The 18,774-nt window shown below is 45.9% G+C and overlaps 1 protein-coding gene across 3 annotated transcripts; it reads left to right on the top strand.

Moving 5' to 3' along the window:
- Nucleotides 1-3,431: 3,431 nt before the first annotated feature.
- CYP2B68P (cytochrome P450 family 2 subfamily B member 68, pseudogene) lies at nucleotides 3,432-15,695 on the top strand. 3 transcript variants are annotated; one of them, XM_075993107.1, is made up of 9 exons: nucleotides 3,432-3,704; nucleotides 7,055-7,217; nucleotides 7,343-7,492; nucleotides 9,053-9,213; nucleotides 10,990-11,166; nucleotides 11,695-11,836; nucleotides 13,775-13,962; nucleotides 14,147-14,288; nucleotides 14,953-15,458. In XM_075993107.1, the coding sequence occupies exons 1-9, from the start codon at nucleotides 3,534-3,536 to the stop codon at nucleotides 15,063-15,065; spliced, it is 1,407 nt and encodes a 468-aa protein (XP_075849222.1). In that variant the 5' UTR covers nucleotides 3,432-3,533; the 3' UTR covers nucleotides 15,066-15,458. The 3 variants fall into 3 exon arrangements, with proteins under 3 accessions (XP_075849222.1, XP_075849221.1, XP_020138833.2); XM_075993106.1 differs by lacking the exon at nucleotides 14,953-15,458 and adding an exon at nucleotides 15,468-15,695 and having other exon boundaries at nucleotides 3,449-3,704; XM_020283244.2 differs by lacking the exon at nucleotides 14,953-15,458 and adding an exon at nucleotides 15,468-15,695 and having other exon boundaries at nucleotides 3,592-3,704; nucleotides 7,036-7,217.
- The last annotated feature ends 3,079 nt before the right edge of the window (nucleotides 15,696-18,774 follow it).

The following is an 18,774-nucleotide window of genomic DNA, read 5'->3' on the forward strand; positions in this document are numbered from 1 at the left end:
GGGCATGGTGGTGCACGCTTGTAGTCCCAGCTACTTGGGAGGCTGTGGCAGGAGGATTGCTTGGGCCCAGGAGTTTGAGGTTGCTGTGGGCTAGGCGGACGCCACGGCACTCACTCTAGCCTGAGCAACAAAGCGAGACTCTGTCTCAAAAATAAATAAATAAATAAATAAATAAATAAATAAATAAATAAATAAAATGAGGAAACATTTAAAAAGTAAGCATGGCCAGGAGTGGTGGCTCACGCCTGTAATCCTAGCACTCTGGTAGGCTGAGGCAGGTGAATTGCTCAAGGTCAGGAGTTAGAAACCAGCCTGAGCAAGAGCAAGACCCCCGTCTCTACTCTAAATAAACAAATTAATTGGCCAACTAAAAAATATATAGAAAAAAATTAGCCAGGCATGGTGGCGTGTGCCTGTAGTTCCAGCTATTCGGGAGGCTGAGGCCGCAGGATTGCTTGAGTCCAGGAGTTTGAGGTTGCTGTGAGCTAGGCTGATGCCACGGCACTCTAGCTCGGGCAAGAGAAGTGAGACTCTGTCTCAAAAAGAAAAAAAAATAAGCAAAGTATCTGAACAGATATTTCTCCAAATAAATAAACAAAATGGCCAATAATCAAATGAAAAAAATGCTAGATATCATTAGCTATTAGGGAAAATGCAAATCAAAACCGCAAGGAGATGCCACTTCCCCCGCACTAGGGTACAATTGTCTTCTGCCAGGTATAGTCTATTCTTAAAGGTTTCCACTGTGTTTTATATTTGCTTAAATAAATTTTTCATTTTAAGAAGTTTCAGTGCTCTTTGTTTTTTTAAATAGTCTAGATCTTTGGTAAATTTTTCATTTGTTTCCTGAATTTGTTTTCTGGTTTCATTAAGTTGGTTTTCCATTTTCTCTTGGATTTCATTGAAATTCCTTACAATCCTTATTTAGAATTCTTTATTTGTCATTTTAATATTTTCATTCTCATTGGGATCCATTGAGAGAGGCTTGCTGTGCCCTTTTTGGGATGTCCTTTAGCTCTGATTTTTCATTCTGCTGGAATTCTTACACTGGTTCCTCATCTGGAGTAGCTATTGCTTCTTGTCTTTGGATTTTCTTTTGTTTAGATGTAGATTTTTCCCCATTAACTCTTTTTTTTTTTTTTTTTTTTTTTGAGACAGAGTCTCATTCTGTTGCCTGGGCTAGAGTGCCATGGTGTCAGCCTAGCTCACAGCAACCTCAAACTCATGGGCTCAAGCAATCCTCCTGCCTCAGCCTCCCGAGTAGCTGGGACTACAGGCATGTGCCGCCATGCCCGGCTAATTTTTTCTATACATATTTTTAGTTGGCCAATTAATTTCTTTCTTTCTATTTTTAGTAGAGACAGGGTCTCGCGCTTGCTCAGGCTGGTTTCGAACTCCTGACCTTTGAGCAATCTGCCCCCCTCGGCCTTCCAGTGTGCTAGGATTATAGGAGTGAGCCACCACTCCCGGTCCCCACTGACTCTTAAGAGTGTGTGTGTAGTGTATGTTTGGTAAGAACATTCAGCTTTGCTTCTGGGTGCCTTGATGGGGGTCTAGGTTGTGGACAGATGCCTTGCTTATAGATATCCTTAGCGTGATGGTTTTCTCAGTAACTAGAGGTTTGTAGGGGTGGCAGTGGAGAGCTATGTATGTGAGCAGATTCCCTGTCTCTTGTTGATGAAGAAGACGGAGGTCTTTGAAATCCTTTCTTTTTCCCCAGACCTGTGGTCTTCTTAAGAGTGTGAATTGCACTGGGATGCCCAGTTTAATCTCTGAGACAGTAGGTGGTCAGTATTAACGTTTAAACCTAAATTAAATTTCAATTTTAATTACTCATTCCACATTTCAAGTGCTGAATTAATGGCCACATGCAGCAAGTGGCTACCCTATTGGACAATGTAGCTCTGACCCCCTGTTTGACCTTAGGTAAGACTCTCAACCTCTCTGTGCTTCACTCCCTCCATCTGTAAAATAGGGGTGAAAATAATAAGTACCTCAAAGTGTGAGGACTGAGTTACTGAGGGTAAAGCATTTCATGCCTTCCCACGGGGACTGGATGAGGACCTACGCTTAGTGCCACATCACATAGCACAGCAAGATCCAAGTCCTAGGTTCAAGAGAGTCCATGCTGGTAGCTCTCCAAGGCCAGGAAGGTACACCCTCCACCCCTTAAAAACACAGTCTATCTGTTCCTCCCTCCTGGGTCAAAGCAACTGCCAGGGTCAGGGTCCTGGATCCAGCAGGGATTTGCTTATCATTGCAAAAGTGTTGCTACCTGATGGTGGAAAGGCATGGCCGGGCAGAGACAAGTTAACATGGACACATTTATTCCAATATTTGGAAAATATGGAGAGACCCTTGCAGAGCCTAGGTGGGTGCAGGCTTAAGTGGCAATGGAGACAGATGGGAGCCAGGGTATATCAATCAAAGTGACCCAGTCTCTGCCCTCCTGCACACAGAGTCTAAAGTGGAAAACAGAGATATGAAGTTAGAAAGAGGTAGGAAGACAGTGTCAGCGAAACTTCCTGTGCTCTGAAGCTCGCCAGAGGCATGTAGTGAACAGCCCAGCACTAGTCAGAGCCATCCGAGACCAAGAGGATGTGACCAGTTCACATGCCAGGACTCAGTCTCTCCAGCTCTTTCCACCTGGCCCTTCCTCCAATTCTCACCAGTTCTGCATCTCTTGCCCCTCCTTCTCTTTCTCCCATTACTTCCAGCTGTGGCTGTCACAGAAGTGAGGGTGAAGGAGGGGACAAAGGACATAGATACTGAGTATCTGTAGGACTTACAAGGTCAGGGCCTAGGACACGCACCGACACTCAAGCACAAACACACACAGCACACACAGACCCTTGCAGTCTAAGTTAGAATACCATTCACCGTGTTACAAAGGCAGCTTTAGGCCAAATTAATTTAATTGAACAATTCCCTCGTTTCGGTCAGCTGCTCAGTTTTGAACATACACCACCACCACCTCCACCACACGACTGCAAGCATGCCTTCACATATGGAATTATATAAATACACAGAAGCCCCCACACATGCAAGAATACACACATAAGCACACCCAGACGTGTACAGAGAAACACACCCCAGTACAGTTACAAAAATACAAACACCCTTTCATATATAAAAGCACAGACATTATATAAGCACAGACACAATCAGGTAGTCAAATACACGCACAAACAGCCAACTAAGTAGACAAGTCCATGCTCACCCACACCCACAAAGATAAACACACGAGAATCCACTCCCACTCCCACATACTCGCATGCTCCTGTGGACTTTAGTATTTCTACCACGGAATCCCTGCCAGCATCTAGGGGAAGAGTAAAGGGACAGAGAAGAGGTCACAAGTGCTACCCAAGCGGGAAGTATGGGTTGCCCCGCACCCTCAATCTGACATATCTGGACAATGCTGAGAGGGGAGGCGGGGACTGGATGAAGTTTCACAACTGCGTGTGGAGCAGGCTAGGATAAAAGGCCCAACTGGAGGCTGCAGTGGGGTAGAAGACAGTCAGACAGGGACCATGGAGCTCAGTGTCCTCCTCTTCCTTGCAGTCCTCACGGGCTTCATTCTACTCCTGGTCAAGGGCCGTCCAAAGGCCCGTGGCCACCTCCCGCCAGGTCCCCATCCTCTGCCCTTCTTGGGGAACATTCTGCAGATGGACAGGAGAGGCCTACTCAGGTCCTTCCTGAAGGTAAGATGCGCATGGATGGGGTCTGAGGGTGGGCTGGTTCCTGCATTGACAGTTGGGGATCCCCCAGCAGAAAGAGCGAGGCAGCCTTCCGGGCTCAAGGGTGGGGTGGGGAAGGTTGGTGAGGAAGGGGCATGGAGCTGAAGCATGGATGGTGGTGTTAAGAGAAAAACTTTAAACAAATTAAATTTAGCAGAGATTATTTGAGCAAGGAAAAGATTCACAATAGGGCAGCGCCATGAACCAGTAAATGTTAAGAGAGCAGCATCCCGCAACGTGGGCAAGCAGGACTTACAGAGAGAAAAAGAAAGTGACATGCAGAAATAGCCCGGTTGGTTACAGCTCAGAATGTGCCTCATTTGGACATGTCTGAGCAGTTCGCAGCCTGTGATTGGCTGAAAGCTCAGTGGCTCTGGGTAGCTGAGACTGGGCTACTTGTTGCAAGAATATTCTCTCGAGTTGGTTTGCAGTTGGTTTACATAGTAAGTTATACTTTACTATGTACAGAGGTAGCTTTAGGCCAAATTTAATTTAATTGAACAATTGCCCCCTCCCGGTCAGCCTCACAATTTTGAGGGATTGACCAAAACCCTGGGCACAGACACCGCCTTTTGTCACCATCATAATGGATTTGTTTGGTCTCAGTATGGAATTCACAATTCATAACGTCAATTAGTTGGATGACTCTTTATGCTTTCTTCATGGCTTTGTTATTCTAACTGGAAGGAGGCGTTTTCGTGTACAAAGGAGGGCAGCAAACAAGCATTGGAGACGCTTGAGGGGATATAACACATCAGAGAGGCCCATGTGCTGACCATCCGGAGGGTAGGACCAGGAAACTGAACTACACCCCCTATTAAAGGGGTCTCCAAGAACCAACTCAAACAAAATCAAACAATTGAAGATTCAGGCGATAAAGATAACTATATTGGAGTCATAGCCTTTGTCAAGAGCATCATAGTGATTAAGAGCCAGAGCTTGCAATTAAATGGTGTGGTGTAAAGAGGTGTCCGATTTTACAGTTAGCCTGGAACACAGTCTTAGTAACCTGCGGACTCACTAGAAGACATGTAAAAGTTAGAAAAGCTCGGGATAGCCAGGGTTGCCATTCACCATTCAGAACGCCTGCTAACCAACTGTGAGCTGCCCCCGTAAACACATGACGTGTTCCTTTTACCTGATAAATCTCATTAAAATATTTGGTGACAATGTCTATAAAAGCAGCAGTATCAGCCACCTTTCATTAAGCTTTCTGTAGTTGTAAAACCAGGGGCAAGGTAAGTGCAACGTTTGGTTAGTCTCTGCACCATATACAAGCCCCCAACATGGTCAAACAGAAGAGGTAAAACTGCTTAATATTGCTTGAATTGCTTTTGTTCAACACAAATATTCTCACCCACCTTTGGAAGAGTGGCTTTTACCTGTCTGAAATGCTGGGAGGTCTAATTGGTTATAAAATCTGAGATTTCCCCATTGTATAGATTAGTCTTAAGGTCCATCCACTGGGACCCCAATACCACCTAAGGCCTCCAGAAAACCCCACTGTGCTCAGTGGGAACTAAGTTATCTACTATTTTGAGGTTGGTACTAATTTCAGTTATTGACCACTTTGACCTCTGATAACGAGAGGTATTACGGGAACTTTTAGGCAACGCTATTTGGAAGGCCGGATTGAGCCAGGCCAATTAGCAAGATCTGAACCACTGAGGAGACACAGCAGAGTAAACAACTCCTCAGCTGACCCAATACGGGCCCTCAGGGACTGGACAAGAGGACAACTTAGTGGCATTTGAGCAGAGGTCCATTAAATCTGTCCTGCCATAAGCCTGCCTAGCTCTTGAACAAGATCTAGTGGGAAACTTACTTTTTGGCAATCTTTTTATAGCATGCTCTAAGGGAGCACAACCACATTGAGTGTAAGGGGACCTTACTCAATTTAAATTTAATCCAGGAACATTATGCAAGCAATGATTCACTCCTTCATAGGTAGTCCCAGGTCTCATGCATGTGACAACTGGGAGCACAATATACCTTTGGCAGGTGACTCTCATATAGGCTTTCTATATATGGTAGTAATTAGGTTATGGATTGAAAAGATCAGGGTTCTGTTACCAGTGAGTGTAGGAAAGGAAGTGTCGGTGATGTCTAGAATATCAAGGAGAGCTTTCCACTCTTCCTTTGGGGCTTCAGGATGACTCTCATTGGGAACACAAGGAGGCAATGGCATCAATGTTTCCGGATTGGAAAACCATTAGCCCACAAAACCAGCAATCGCTCAGTTTTCTTGCTAGAGAATAATAAACATTTGCTAAAGCCATCCACAGACTCTCATCTCATGGGTTTTTCTGCAATGAAAAGGAAGGGATGAGGACAGCAGGAAGTAGGAGAGAAAGGAAAAAAGATAACGCTTTCCTAATGGCAGAGATGTCTTGATCCGCAGTTTGGGGCACGCTGCCCACGTCTAGGCTGCTCTCTGTTTGTGGGGGAAAATTACCTAGTTAATTCAAGTTGTATATCTTAACAATTTCAGTACTGGCTGACTTAGCATGAAAATCCGCCAAATCATTTTGTTTGGTATTTAATTACTTTTTGTTCCACTTGATACTGGGTTAGCAGTTTTTTGAACATGCAGTTCTGGGATTTCTTACCCATCCAATGGTATGATCTGAAAGTTATATTATAGAAACCTATATTTGTCAGAATCCCTTCCATGAATCTTCTTGAAGATGCAACATTTTAGGCTTATACTTGCTCAGAAAAGTATCAGTGTAAACACTTGCTCTCTGTAAATGACAAAGCTTAAAATGACCGTAGTGCCACTCACATTGTAGGAGGTGAGTAGCGTATGCAGTGTGGACATGCTGGACAAAAGGGGGGTTCACATCCCAGGTGGGACAGAGCGGGTCGCCTGAGGTATTCTTATTCTACCCAGAATGGTGCGCAATTTAAAACTTATGGTTGTTTCTTTCTGGAACTTTCCATTTAATATTTTCAGACCACTGTTGTCCATGGGAAATTGAAACCATGGACAGCGAAATGGCTGATAATGAACAGTATGATTCTTTGGTTGAGCTGCCAGGGAGAAGTGGTCAGACTGAAAGCTATGTGGGTAGGGGTGACATTAGAAATATTTAAGCACCTGCACTGTTTAGGGCACCAACCAATCAGAGCAGTCCTGGCTTGGCCACAGGCTAACCCTTTAGTTGCTGAGTCCCGGGAAGGTGGAAGGGCAGCCTAGGGAGGAGGGTCTTGGGGAAGGCGGCTACTTACCAGTCTGCTGTGTGAGTGTCTCACAGTTTGACCACTGAGGGCTGTGCTGACTCATGTAACCCAGGCTGTGGTGCGCTTGGCAGCTCCGAGAGAAATACGGGGATGTCTTCACGGTATACCTGGGACGGAGGCCCGCGGTCATGCTGTGCGGGATAGAGGCCATAAAAGAGGCCCTGGTGGACCAGGCTGAGGACTTCTCTGGCCGGGGCAAAATCGCCATGGTGGAGCCAGTCTTCCAGCAATATGGTGAGAGCCTCCAAGGCACTGGCAGGGCCGGGTGGAGGATGCTCCGGGGAAGGGGGAAATATGAGTGAAGAAGGACACACAGCCTATCCGATGTCCTCTGCCATGCACACCTCCCCACACCCCAGGCGTGACCTTTTCCAACGGGAACCGCTGGAAGACCCTCCGGCGGTTTTCTCTGGCCACCATGAGGGACTTCGGGATGGGGAAGCGGAGCGTGGAGGAGCGGATTCAGGAGGAGGCTCAGTGCCTGGTGGAGGAGCTGCGGAAATCCAAGGGTGAGTCCTGGGCTGGCAGGAAGGACGGTGAAACACAGAGAGGTGCGGGCGAACAGCAATAGAAAGGCAGAGAGGTAAACGTGGGCAGGGCCAGAGCCAGACAAAGCCCGAGAGACCATCAGGCAGAGGGACAGGGAGAGAGGGAGAGACAGGGACCGGCAGGGGACAGAGATACGTGGGTAGGCGAGAGACATGGAGAGCCCGGGAAAGAGGGCGATGCGGGGTGTGTAGTGTCCAAGAACATCCCAAACGTGCACTTAGCAAGGAGGGGGCTGTTTACTGGGCTCAGGGAAAGCAATTCATGGTTTAATTGTATCTCTCTAAGGCTAGAACAGAAATCACATAAAACAAAGCAAAAAGAGGAAAGGGAAAACTGCAGACAATTTGAAGACAGGGAAAAGTTTTCCTTTCCTTTGGTGACGTGCTGATGAGCTGCCCGTGAGCAGAGCCGGGTGGGCGTTCTGCTCCCCGGCAGGTGGCCGTGGGTCAGGGAAGCACTTTTGGTTGCTCTTTAATTCTGCATAACTGGGTATTTATGGGACATACCGGTGACAGAGCCCTTTCTTAGCACATCTGTTGAAATTATGCCAGGTCTTTACCATCTCTCTTATGAAACTTGTTGAGAGATTTTGGGGGCAACAGGGGCAGGGACAGAGGGATTGGGAAGAAAGACAGGATGAGACAGAGACACAGGTAGAGAGACAGGAAAGAAGAAAGAGATGGCGGTAAAGGGACCAAAATAAAGAGAAAGGCACACAGATGTGCACAGACACACAAGGAGAGAGACTCAGGGAGGCAGGAAGAAACGAAGGCAGAGAGAAATGGAGGCTGGGAAAATCAGAGACTCGGGCAGATGAGGGTCAGGAAAATGTCTGCAAAGGAAGGAGAGAAGACAGACAGGTGAGACTCAGAGAGAGAAGCCACAGCAACCTGGTGTCCCCTCTCAGGTGCTCACAGCCCAGCGTCAGCGCACCGTGGCCGGGCTGAGCCTGTGTGCACGGACACCAACCAACACGTGCAGAGCAACTGCCGGTGCCCAGACAGCCCACGTGTAGAAAGAGCTTTGAAAGGGGAGTCACAGTAGGGCTAGAGAGATCAGGGCTTTCTGATTTGCACAAGCAATTGCCTGAACACGAACGCTGCCATACCCCTGCCCCTGGGACTTAAAACAACTCTTATCTACAGGTGCAGGGTGAGGACCAACTGCACACACCCTGTAGCCGGACTGCCTGCATTGGATTCTTGGCTCCCGTAATGAATAGCTGTGTGATCTCGGTCAAATTACGTAAAGCCTCAGTTTTCCCAGCTATAAAATGGGGAGAATAGTAGAATTTTATCTGCTTCTCCATGTTGCGGTGAGAGTAGGAAGAGTGATATCGGAAGTGCTTAGAATGGGGCCCGACACCCAACGGGAGTGAGTGTTGGCTCTGCTGCTTTCCTTATCTTTATCATGATTGAGCAATGCTGGACAGTGACACAGAGATGAGGTGGGGACAGCCAGAGGTCCCCCGCCTCTGAGTCCCTGTCCTTTGACCTGCCATCTCCTCCTCCTCCTCCTAGGAGCCCTCCTGGACCCCACCTTCCTCCTCCAGTGCATCACTGCCAACATCATCTGCTCCATTGTGTTTGGAAAACGCTTCCACTACCAAGATGAGGAATTTCTGAAGCTGCTGGACCTGTTCTACCAGTCTTTCGCACTGGTCAGCTCTCTATCTGGCCAGGTCAGAGGGATGGAGAGGGACAGGGAGGGGGGACGAGGTGACATCCAGGGCAGGGGAAAAGGATGACCCTTTTGGGGGTCCCAGAAATGCAGCTTCTCCTGGAAGAAAGGCAGGGACACGTGGAGAGACAGGGACACTGAGGCCTGGGGACAGGGACAGAGATATTGAGAGAAAGGATGGGGGGATGGGAGGCAGAAATAGAGACTCAGAGGAAAACTAAGCAAATGAGGGTTTAGGATAGAGAGAAGTGAGTGACAACAGGACAAGGAAGGGCAGGGATAAGGGAATCCTGAGAAACTGAGTTGACACTAACAGGTTGGGGGAGGGGCTGGGTGTGAGGGAGGAAGAGCAGAGTAAGTCACACTTTCAGCCTCTGCTCTTCTAGGCCCTGACTCCTGTGTCGTTGCTTCTCTGTCCTAGGTAAAGCCCCTCACCTGAGGAAATTCAAGGGTGTATCACAATAGGGAACCACATTTCTTCCATTTTCCCCATTTTTCCTTCTCCCTTAGTGTGGATTTCTTTAAAGAACTTTTTTCAGATCATAAAGTACTAAGCTGCTCTTTTAAAACAAATAATAAAGTTTCTCTAATTGACTAGCCTGGAAATATTCTTTTTTAATTTTGAGACAGAGTCTCCCTTTCTTGCCCAGGCTAGAGTGAGTGCCGTGGCGTCAGCCTGGCTCACAGCAACCTCAAACTCCTGGGCTCAAGCGATCCTCCTGCCTCAGCCTCCCGAGTAGCTGGGACTACAGGCATGCGCCACCATGCCCGGCTAATTTTTTCTATACATGTTAGTTGGCCAATTAATTCCTTTCTATTTATAGTAGAGACAGGGTCTCACTCTTGCTCAGGCTGGTTTCTAACTCCTAACCTTGAGCAATCTGCCCTCCTAGGCCTCCCAGAGTGCTGGGATTACAGGCGTGAGCCACCGCGCCCGGCCGTGGAAATATTCCTACTGCACATTAAGTTTAAAAATATGAAGCGCATGCAGAGCAGGGGGTGTAGCTATGGTTCTTGAGCAGGGGTGTGTCCGATTCCCACGTGGGACTGTCACAAATGTGGGTTCCCAGCATGTCCTAGTGCAGGGTCTGATCTGAAAAGCTGGGATGGGGTCCCCAGGGAGTACTGGGGTCAACCCCACAGGGGATTCCGATGTTCCCCTCTCTTGGAGAACCATGGAGACAGGAAGGTCTGCACGGAGACCCACCAAACACTTAACAATGGTTATCTCTAGAGGGAGGGATTATGAAGGAATTTACATCTTATGATATACATTTTTGCATTGTTTGCAATTGTTTGCAAGAGGTTAGGCATTGTATTTATGATCAGCTAAGGCAATAGAAATATGCTCCAAAATAAATAAATACTCCTAAGCATCGTTTTACCAAGGCCTGACACAGTGAGGGAGATGAGGAGGGAGGAGGAAGCAGAGAACAGAAGGAGAAAAACAGAGGAACAGGCTGAGGTAGACAATGAGAGGCACAGAGCGATGATATGAAAAGGGAGACAGAGAGATAAAGAGAGGGAGAGAGGGGAGAGACAGGGAGGCGTGGCAGAGAGCAAGGAAAAGACACCAGGATGAGGGAGCAGGGGCAGAAAGAGATAATGTAGAAGAGATCAAAGGAGACATGGGGTCAGTGAGTGAGGGGCTGAGAGGGAGGTGACAGGAACAGACACGGGGACTGAGAGGTTCCCCATGGAGAATTTGGAATGTGGGAGGGTCGCCCTTTTCCTGTCGCCTGCCCCAGGCTGACCTCACTGCCCGTCTCTCTTGCAGCTGTTTGAGCTCTTCTCTGACATCTTGAAGTTCTTTCCCGGCACGCACAGGCAGGTCTGCAAAAACCTGTGGGAAATCAGTGCCTTCATTGCCCGCAGTGTGGAAGAGCACCGGGAAACCCTGGACCCCAGTGCCCCCCGGGACCTCATAGATGCCTACCTGCTGCGCATGGAAAAAGTGGGGTCTGGGGGAGGGAAAGGGGAGGGGAGGGAAAATGGGGAGCAGAGAAGAAGGGAGAGGAACAGGGAAGGGGAAGGGAGGAGGAATGAAGAGAAGATGGGGGGAGTAGGGAAGGGGAGGGGGGAGATGCAGAAGAGAAAGAAAGATGAGATGAAAGGAACAAGAAAGTAGGGAGGAGAAAGTGAGCAGTGGAGGGGGAGAGAGAGCGAGCTGGCTATGAGGAAGAAATTCAGGGCAAGGGACAAAAATACAGCAACAGAAGAAATGACCCACAGAGGCAGAAAGAGACTGGGAGACAAAAGAGAAACACACCAGAGATGGGGAGAGAGAGGGAAACAGCCAAAGAGAGCTGAGTGAGACAGGGACAGACACACATGGCTGGACCTGCAGGGGACAGAGAAAAGCTAAATGGGCCACACAGAGGGAGAGACCCTGAAACGGATGGAGGGGACCCAGCGACACTGGCGTGTGCACAGTGAGGCCACAGCCTCGCCTGACCCCCCCTCCTCTCTGCTCTGCACCCAGGAGAAATCCAACCCACACAGTGAGTTCAGTGAGAACAACCTCATCTTCAACACACTCTCGCTCTTTTTTGCTGGCACTGAGACCACCAGCACCACCCTGCGCTACGGCTTCCTGCTCATGCTCAAACACCCTCATGTCACAGGTGGGCCAGGACAGCTAACTGGGGGTTCTCTGACTCCCTCTGAGCTGCAGAAGTGGGGTGAGGGTTCCTGCCTGGATGAGTGAGGAGACATTGGCTTGTTATCCCAGAAGAACTGCAGGCTTTGGACCATTCTCCAACTAAGCCAGCTCTTTTTTTTTTTATTTTTTATTTCAAAACATTGTATTATGTGGATATAAATGTTTTAGGTTCCATAGATAGCCTTTGTAATGCTTGAGTCCCAGCTGTAGGTGAGCCTGTCACCCAAATAGTGTTCATGGTACCCACCAGGTGGGTTCTTGCCCCTCTCCTCCCCCCCCCAGTTGATCTCCACTGAGTTGTACTTCCCTCTGTGCACACGTGTGCTCATGGGTTAGTTCCACTTTAATAGCGAGTGCATGTGGTGTTTCTTTTTCCATTCTTGAGATACTTCACTTAGGAGAATGGGCTCCAGTTCCTTTCTGTGTTTTTTTGGTGGATGCGTAGATGCACGCAGAATCTGTCGAATTGCTCTCCCACTGTTTCCCCCCATCACTTAAAGACTCTTTTGAGGCAGGAGGGTATTCTACATTTTTTTGTTTCTACAAATTTATGGGGTGTATGTGCAATTTTGTTACATGTACAGACTGCGTAGTGGTCATATCAGAACTTTCATCATATCCATCTCCCAAATAACATACATTGTATTCATTAAGTAATTTCTCATCATCCGCCTCCCTCACCCTTCCAAATCTCCACTGTCAATCATTCCTCTTCGTCCACATGTACACGTTTTTTAGCACCCACTTGTGGGCGAGAACATGAGATAATTGAATTTCTGTTTCATCACTTAAGGATTTACCCGTTCATCTGTCCATCCTTTCATCTATCCATTCTTTTATTCATTAATTCACCTGCATACTCACTGATTCTTTCTTCTGTGACTCATCCAAGGAAATGCACTTTCATCATTTATTTGAATTAATTGATCCATGAGTTGATCCTTTGCAGCAGTGACATGTTCAATGGAGTATTTGTCATTAATTCACTGGCTCATCTGTTTATGCATGCATCCACCCATCCTTTTATAAACAACGTTCCATTCCTTAATCCTTCCCTCTGTTGGTTTTTCAATTCATTCTACATCCATCCATCCCTTCCTTAATTTATCCACTAAATAATTCACTCATTTATTCATTCCTTATTTATTTATCATTCAATCTACCCATGCATTTATTTACTCATACTTCACTAATTTTTTCAAGCCCTTATCATCCATAAATCTAGCCATTCATATGATTATTGATTAATTATAATAGGTTCATTGATTCATTTGTTTCTGGACCATCTATTATCTAGTTACACATTAAGTGATCCATCTATTGATTTATAAGTGAATACACACATCCATTTATTGGTTTGTTCATTCATTCATCCATCTTTTCATTCATGAATTGATCTATCCATTGATTGATTGTTGTATTCATTATTTATTTATCCAGTAGTTCATGCGTTAATCTATCGATTTATTTATCCAGTAGTTCATGCGTTAATCTATCGATTTCACTCTTCTATTCTTGAGAACCTAACACAGTGCCTCACTTATAATACACACACAACAAACATTAGTTCATTTTCTACTCAGAGAGACAGTTCTGGCATGTTTGTAGCCTAGAGTTCTTGATCTCAAATTCCATGTAAAATTATCGTGTGTGTGTGTGTGTGTGTGTGTGTGTGTGTGTGTACACTCATGCATGTGAGGACAGTAAGCATGACACTCATTATATTTAGAAGGGTAAGAATTCTTTTTGTTTTCTCCCTCCCTCCCTCACCCCAAGCTGATTGTGTTGAGATATATCAATGATCTAACCCTTAGCATAGGATTTTCCTGGCTCATTGGCCCATAGAAATCAGTGAGATGTCTCTTTGAAATGGGGTTCACGGGTCCCCTTTTCTGTGCAGAGAGAGTCCACAAGGAGATTGAGCAGGTGGTTGGCACACATCGTCCTCCAGCCCTCGACGACCGGGTCAAAATGCCGTACACGGACGCCGTCATCCACGAGATTCTGAGGTTCGCAGACCTCATCCCCCTTGGTGTGCCTCACATAGTCACCAAAGACACCCACTTCCGAGGATACATCATCCCCAAGGTGAGCCCAGCGGGGTCCTGCGTCTCTCTCGTGCGGGCACCCTGGGTTCTCCTCATCCCAAAACTCAACTTTTTGTTGCTTCCTGAATAGGGTCCCCTTGTTTCTGGTTTTCTTTTTTTGGGGTTTTTGGTTGTTGCTTGCCCAGGGAATGGGAATATTTTTTGATCTTGTGACCCGCCCTCAGGACACCGAAGTATTTCCCATCCTGAACTCTGCTCTCCGTGACCCACGTTACTTTGAAACACCAGAGGCCTTCAACCCTGACCACTTCCTGGATGCCAATGGGGCACTGAAGAAGAATGAAGCTTTTATTCCCTTTTCCTTAGGTAAGCTGGACCCGAGACCCCTTTCCCAGATTCTGGAGTGCGGTTCCATCTCCTCCTGACAAAAACAAGTATAAGTCTTTGTTTATTGAGCACTTAGTATACTCTAATTTGTTTATCTGTGTGACCCCATTCCATCTCTACTGCTACCCTATGAGGGGACTTGAGGAAGGAGATTACATCCCAAAGGCACATCTTGCCAAGCGGGACCTTGGGCAAGTATTTTAATTTCTCTAAATTTCACTCAATTCATTTTCTTCAATAAAAAAAGTCTATTGAGCACTACTCTCATTCCAGTGCTTTACTGGGGGCTGAAGAGAATGCATCAAACAAACCATACAGAGACATAGCTCCTGCCCCAGGAAATTTACAGAGGAGATGGGTAGCAACATAATAATATGAGTACATGAATTGATGCATTTAACATGGTTAGAACTGCCTGGCACAAAACAAACGCTCACAGGGGCAATTATTACTATAATTAATCATAATCATGATAAGTGCTCTAAAGGGGGTTTGGGGAGTACAAAATAGGAAACACTGAGTAACCTTGGTGGGTATCTGAGAAAAAGCTTACTGGAGGGTGATGGGAACCATAGACCCCCCTCCCCCCGCCGTGTGCACCAATTCCAATCACAATTTTATATACAATTTATATATTCTTCAGGAAGTCTTGAAGCCTGTGGATTTAAGGCTGAGGCAAGAAGACAGCAGAGAGATAGACACCCACACCCTACACATGCTCCCATAAATAAACACAAGGCAATAACTACACATTGAGGATTCTTAATTCAAGCCTGGTGCTATTCTAAGAAGTTTTACAGACATTTTCTTTAACCCCACAAGAGCCCTCATAGATAGATACCATTCTTCACATATTAGAAATGAAGAATACTAAAAATGTCAAGGCAGAAATATGCTCACACCTACATCCGTAGAGGTAAAACACACACACAAACTCTCTCCTAGAGAGATGAATGTGGCATATCCACACAAAGATTTGCACCCAGTTTCAGAGGGTTAGGGAACCACCTAAAAGTGCAGGATGCATTCCAGGTTAAAGGCCAATCTCATGCAAATCTGCTGCAATGGACACAAGTGTCCAGGCTTAGGGGCGTGGCAGGGCAAAGAGCGTGCACCCGCCCTGTACCCACACTGGTGATCTTCCTCCTGTGCCCACAGGGAAGCGCATCTGTCTTGGTGAAGGCATCGCCAGGAACGAGTTGTTCCTCTTCTTCACCACCATCCTCCAGAACTTCTCCCTGGCCAGCCCCGTGGCACCTGAGGACATCGACCTCACACCTCAGGAGAGTGGTCTGGGCAAAATAGCCCCAACATACCAGATCCGCTTCCTGCCTCGTTGAAAGGCCTGAGGGAAAGGGGGAAAAGGATTCCAGGGTCACTAAGTGTCCCCACGATGGCCCCCGACTCCCTCCACAACTGCCTTCCTCCGAGAGACCTGCTGCAAGCCCGAGCCCTTCCCCCCTCCACAGCATCTGCTGTGTGAGCTCACGTGGCTAGTCAGTGGAGGAGCAAGATTCACACTCTGGCTCTAGAACCCAAACTCTTCATCACTGCTCCCTCTTTTGCATATACACATGTTTAAATTCAGATGAAATACTCATGAAATACCATTAACCATTTACAACGTGAGATGCACTGGCAATGTTCATTCGTGATGCTGTCCAACCAGCACCACGTAGTTCCAAACACTTTTATCATCCCCCCAACTATGGCCAGGTCCTATTAGGCAATCACACCCCATTTCCCTTTCCCTCCAGCCTCTGGAAAACACTAATCTGCCTTCTGTTTCTATGGACTCATCTATTCTGGATGCCTGTTCTGGATTCCTATAAATGGAATCGTACAGTACATGAACTTTTGTGTCTGGTGTCATTCACTTCAAACAATATTTTTTGTTATTTCAGCATAATATGGGGGTACAAATGTTTAGGTTACCTATATTGCCTTTGCCCCACCTGAGTCAGAGGTTCAAGCATGCCCATCCCCAATATGGTGCATACCACAACCATTAGGTGTGCATACACTATGTAAGTACCTACTATGTGCCAAGCACTGGGAATGCAACTAGGAGTAAAAACGGAAATAGTCCACACCTTCCTGTAACTTATATCTACTATTGGGGGGGTCAGGCATGAACAAAACCTTCCTTACATAAGACTGCAATGGTGATGAATGGAGCAGAAGACTCCGATTCTGATGAGAGATGGGAGGCTTTGACTTGAATCTGGGCAGTCAGAGAAGGCTTCTTGGGAAAGTGACACCTTAGCTGAGAGCTAAAGAGGGTTAAGGACTTAGCTATGTAGGACAGGGCTCTTCAAACTGCTTGCAGTGAGGGACCCACTTGTGTCTCCCCCTAATCCACTGCAGACTGATTATTTCACAAAATGCAGTACAAATGCCATGGCAATGTCAAAATGTAAAAGAAAAAAAAATAGAATTAATTTGCTCTTCCTTTTCCGGTTCCTTGAGATGGTTTAGTAGTTTGTTGATTTGCGAGCTTTCTGTCTTTTGGATGTGAACATTCAATGCTATTAGTTTTTCTCTCAGGAATGCTTTTGCTATTTCCCACAGATTTTGAGAACTTGTGTCCCTGTTATCATTTAGTTCGAAGAATCTTTTGATTTCCATCTGGAGCTCCTCCTTGACCCAACAGTTATTCAATAATAGATTGTTTAATTTCCAGGACTTTGTGAAGTGGTGAGTGTGTCTGTTGGAATTGAACTCTAATTTTATATCACATTTGCCTGAGAAGATACATGGCATAATTGCTACTTTTAAAAATTTGTTGAGGTCTGATTTGTGGCCTAGGATGTGATCAATTTTGGAGAAAGTTCCATGAGCTGATGAAAAGAATGTATATTCGGTTTTAATTGGGTGGAATTTTCTGTAGATCCCTGTCAGACCCATTTATTGTGGAGTTCTGCTTAAGTCCATTGTTTTTTGCTTAATTATTGCTTAAAGGATCTGCACAGTTTAGTAAGTGGGGTGTTGAAATCTCCAGCTACTATCGTATTACTGTTTATCATGCTATTTACATCAAATAGGATTTACATTATATAACTGAGCGATCCTGTGTTGTGTGTATAAATATTAAGAATTGTTTAGGCCGGGTATGGTGGCTCACGCCTTTAATCCTAGCACTCTGGGAGGCTGAGGCGGGTGGATTGCTTGAGGTTAGGAGTTTGAAACCAGTCTGAGCAAGAGCGAGACCGTCTCTACTAAAAATAGAAAGACATTAATTGGCCAACTAATACATACATAGAAAAAATTAGCCGGGCATGGTGGCGCATGCCTGTAGTCCCAGCTACTTGGGAGGCCGAGGCAGGAGGATTGCTTGAACCCAGGAGTTTGAGGTTGCTGTGAGCTAGGCTGATGCCATGGTACTCACTCTAGCCTGGGCAACAAAGTGAGATTCTGTCTCAAAAAAAAAAATAATAATAATAATTGTTGGCCAGGTACGGTGGCTCATGCCTATAATCCTAGCACTATGGGAGGCCCAGAGGGGTGGATAACTGAAGGTCAGGAGTTCGAGACCAACCTGAGCAAGAGCGAGACCACGTCTCTACTAAAAATAGAAAGAAATTAGCTGGACAACTAAAATAATATATATGTGTGTGTGTGTGTGTGTGTGTGTGTGTGTGTATGTATATGTGTGTAATAGAAAAAATTAGCCTGGTGTGGTGATGATTCCTGTAGTCCCAGCTACTGGGGAGTCTGAGGCAGAAGGATTGTTGAGCCCAGGAGTTTGAGGTTTCTGTGAGCTAGGCTGATGCCACGGCACTCTAGCCTGGGCAACAGATTGAGACTTATATCTCAAAAAAAAAAAAAAACAAAACAAAAAAAACAACAAACAAAAAAACAATCCCAAGAATTGTTATGTCTTCTTATTGGATTTTTCCTTTCATTATTATACTGTTACCATCTTTGTCTTTCTTTACTTTTGCTGTTTTGAAGTTTGTGTTACCTGAAACAAGTACAAAATAAGTACCCTCACTTTATTTTGGCTTTCACTTGCCTGGAAGTTTGTTTTCCAACCCTTGACCTTGAGTCTGAAAGCATCTTTGTGGATTCAGTGCATTTCCTGGAGACAGCAGTTACTTGGCTTATGAATTTTTATCCACTCACCTAGTCTATATCTCTTCAGAGGACAATTCAAACCATTCATATTTATTGAGAGAATTGATATTTGGTGTAGATTTCTGTCCATATTGTTGGATAAATTCTTATTGTTTTGTTTTACGTATTGAACCATTGTGGAATCTAGGTGCTGGAGTTTAACTCTTGAATGATTTTACTTTGTTAGGTGTCTATTGCGCTGTTTAGTGTGTAATGCAGGGCTCTGTACTTCCTGCAGGGTAGATCTGGTTTTCACCAATTCCGTCAGTGATTGCTCATGTGGGAAAGTCTTTATTTCTCCCTCATAGACAAAGCTTAGTTTTGTCTTGTAAAGAATTTTAGGTTGGCC

Source organism: Microcebus murinus, chromosome 16, assembly GCF_040939455.1.
Source record: "Microcebus murinus isolate Inina chromosome 16, M.murinus_Inina_mat1.0, whole genome shotgun sequence".
Lineage (NCBI taxonomy): Eukaryota > Metazoa > Chordata > Mammalia > Primates > Cheirogaleidae > Microcebus > Microcebus murinus.

What these genes read in the sequence shown, in the direction of transcription:
- CYP2B68P (XM_075993106.1), top strand. Translation starts at nt 3,534, where the DNA reads ATGGAGCTCAGTGTCCTCCTCTTCCTTGCAGTCCTCACGGGCTTCATT. An exon ending in TACTCAGGTCCTTCCTGAAG is followed by an intron (nt 3,705 to 7,054) that starts GTAAGATGCGCA and finishes TGCGCTTGGCAG; the next exon opens with CTCCGAGAGAAATACGGGGA. An exon ending in ACCTGCTGCGCATGGAAAAA is followed by an intron (nt 11,167 to 11,694) that starts GTGGGGTCTGGG and finishes CTCTGCACCCAG; the next exon opens with GAGAAATCCAACCCACACAG.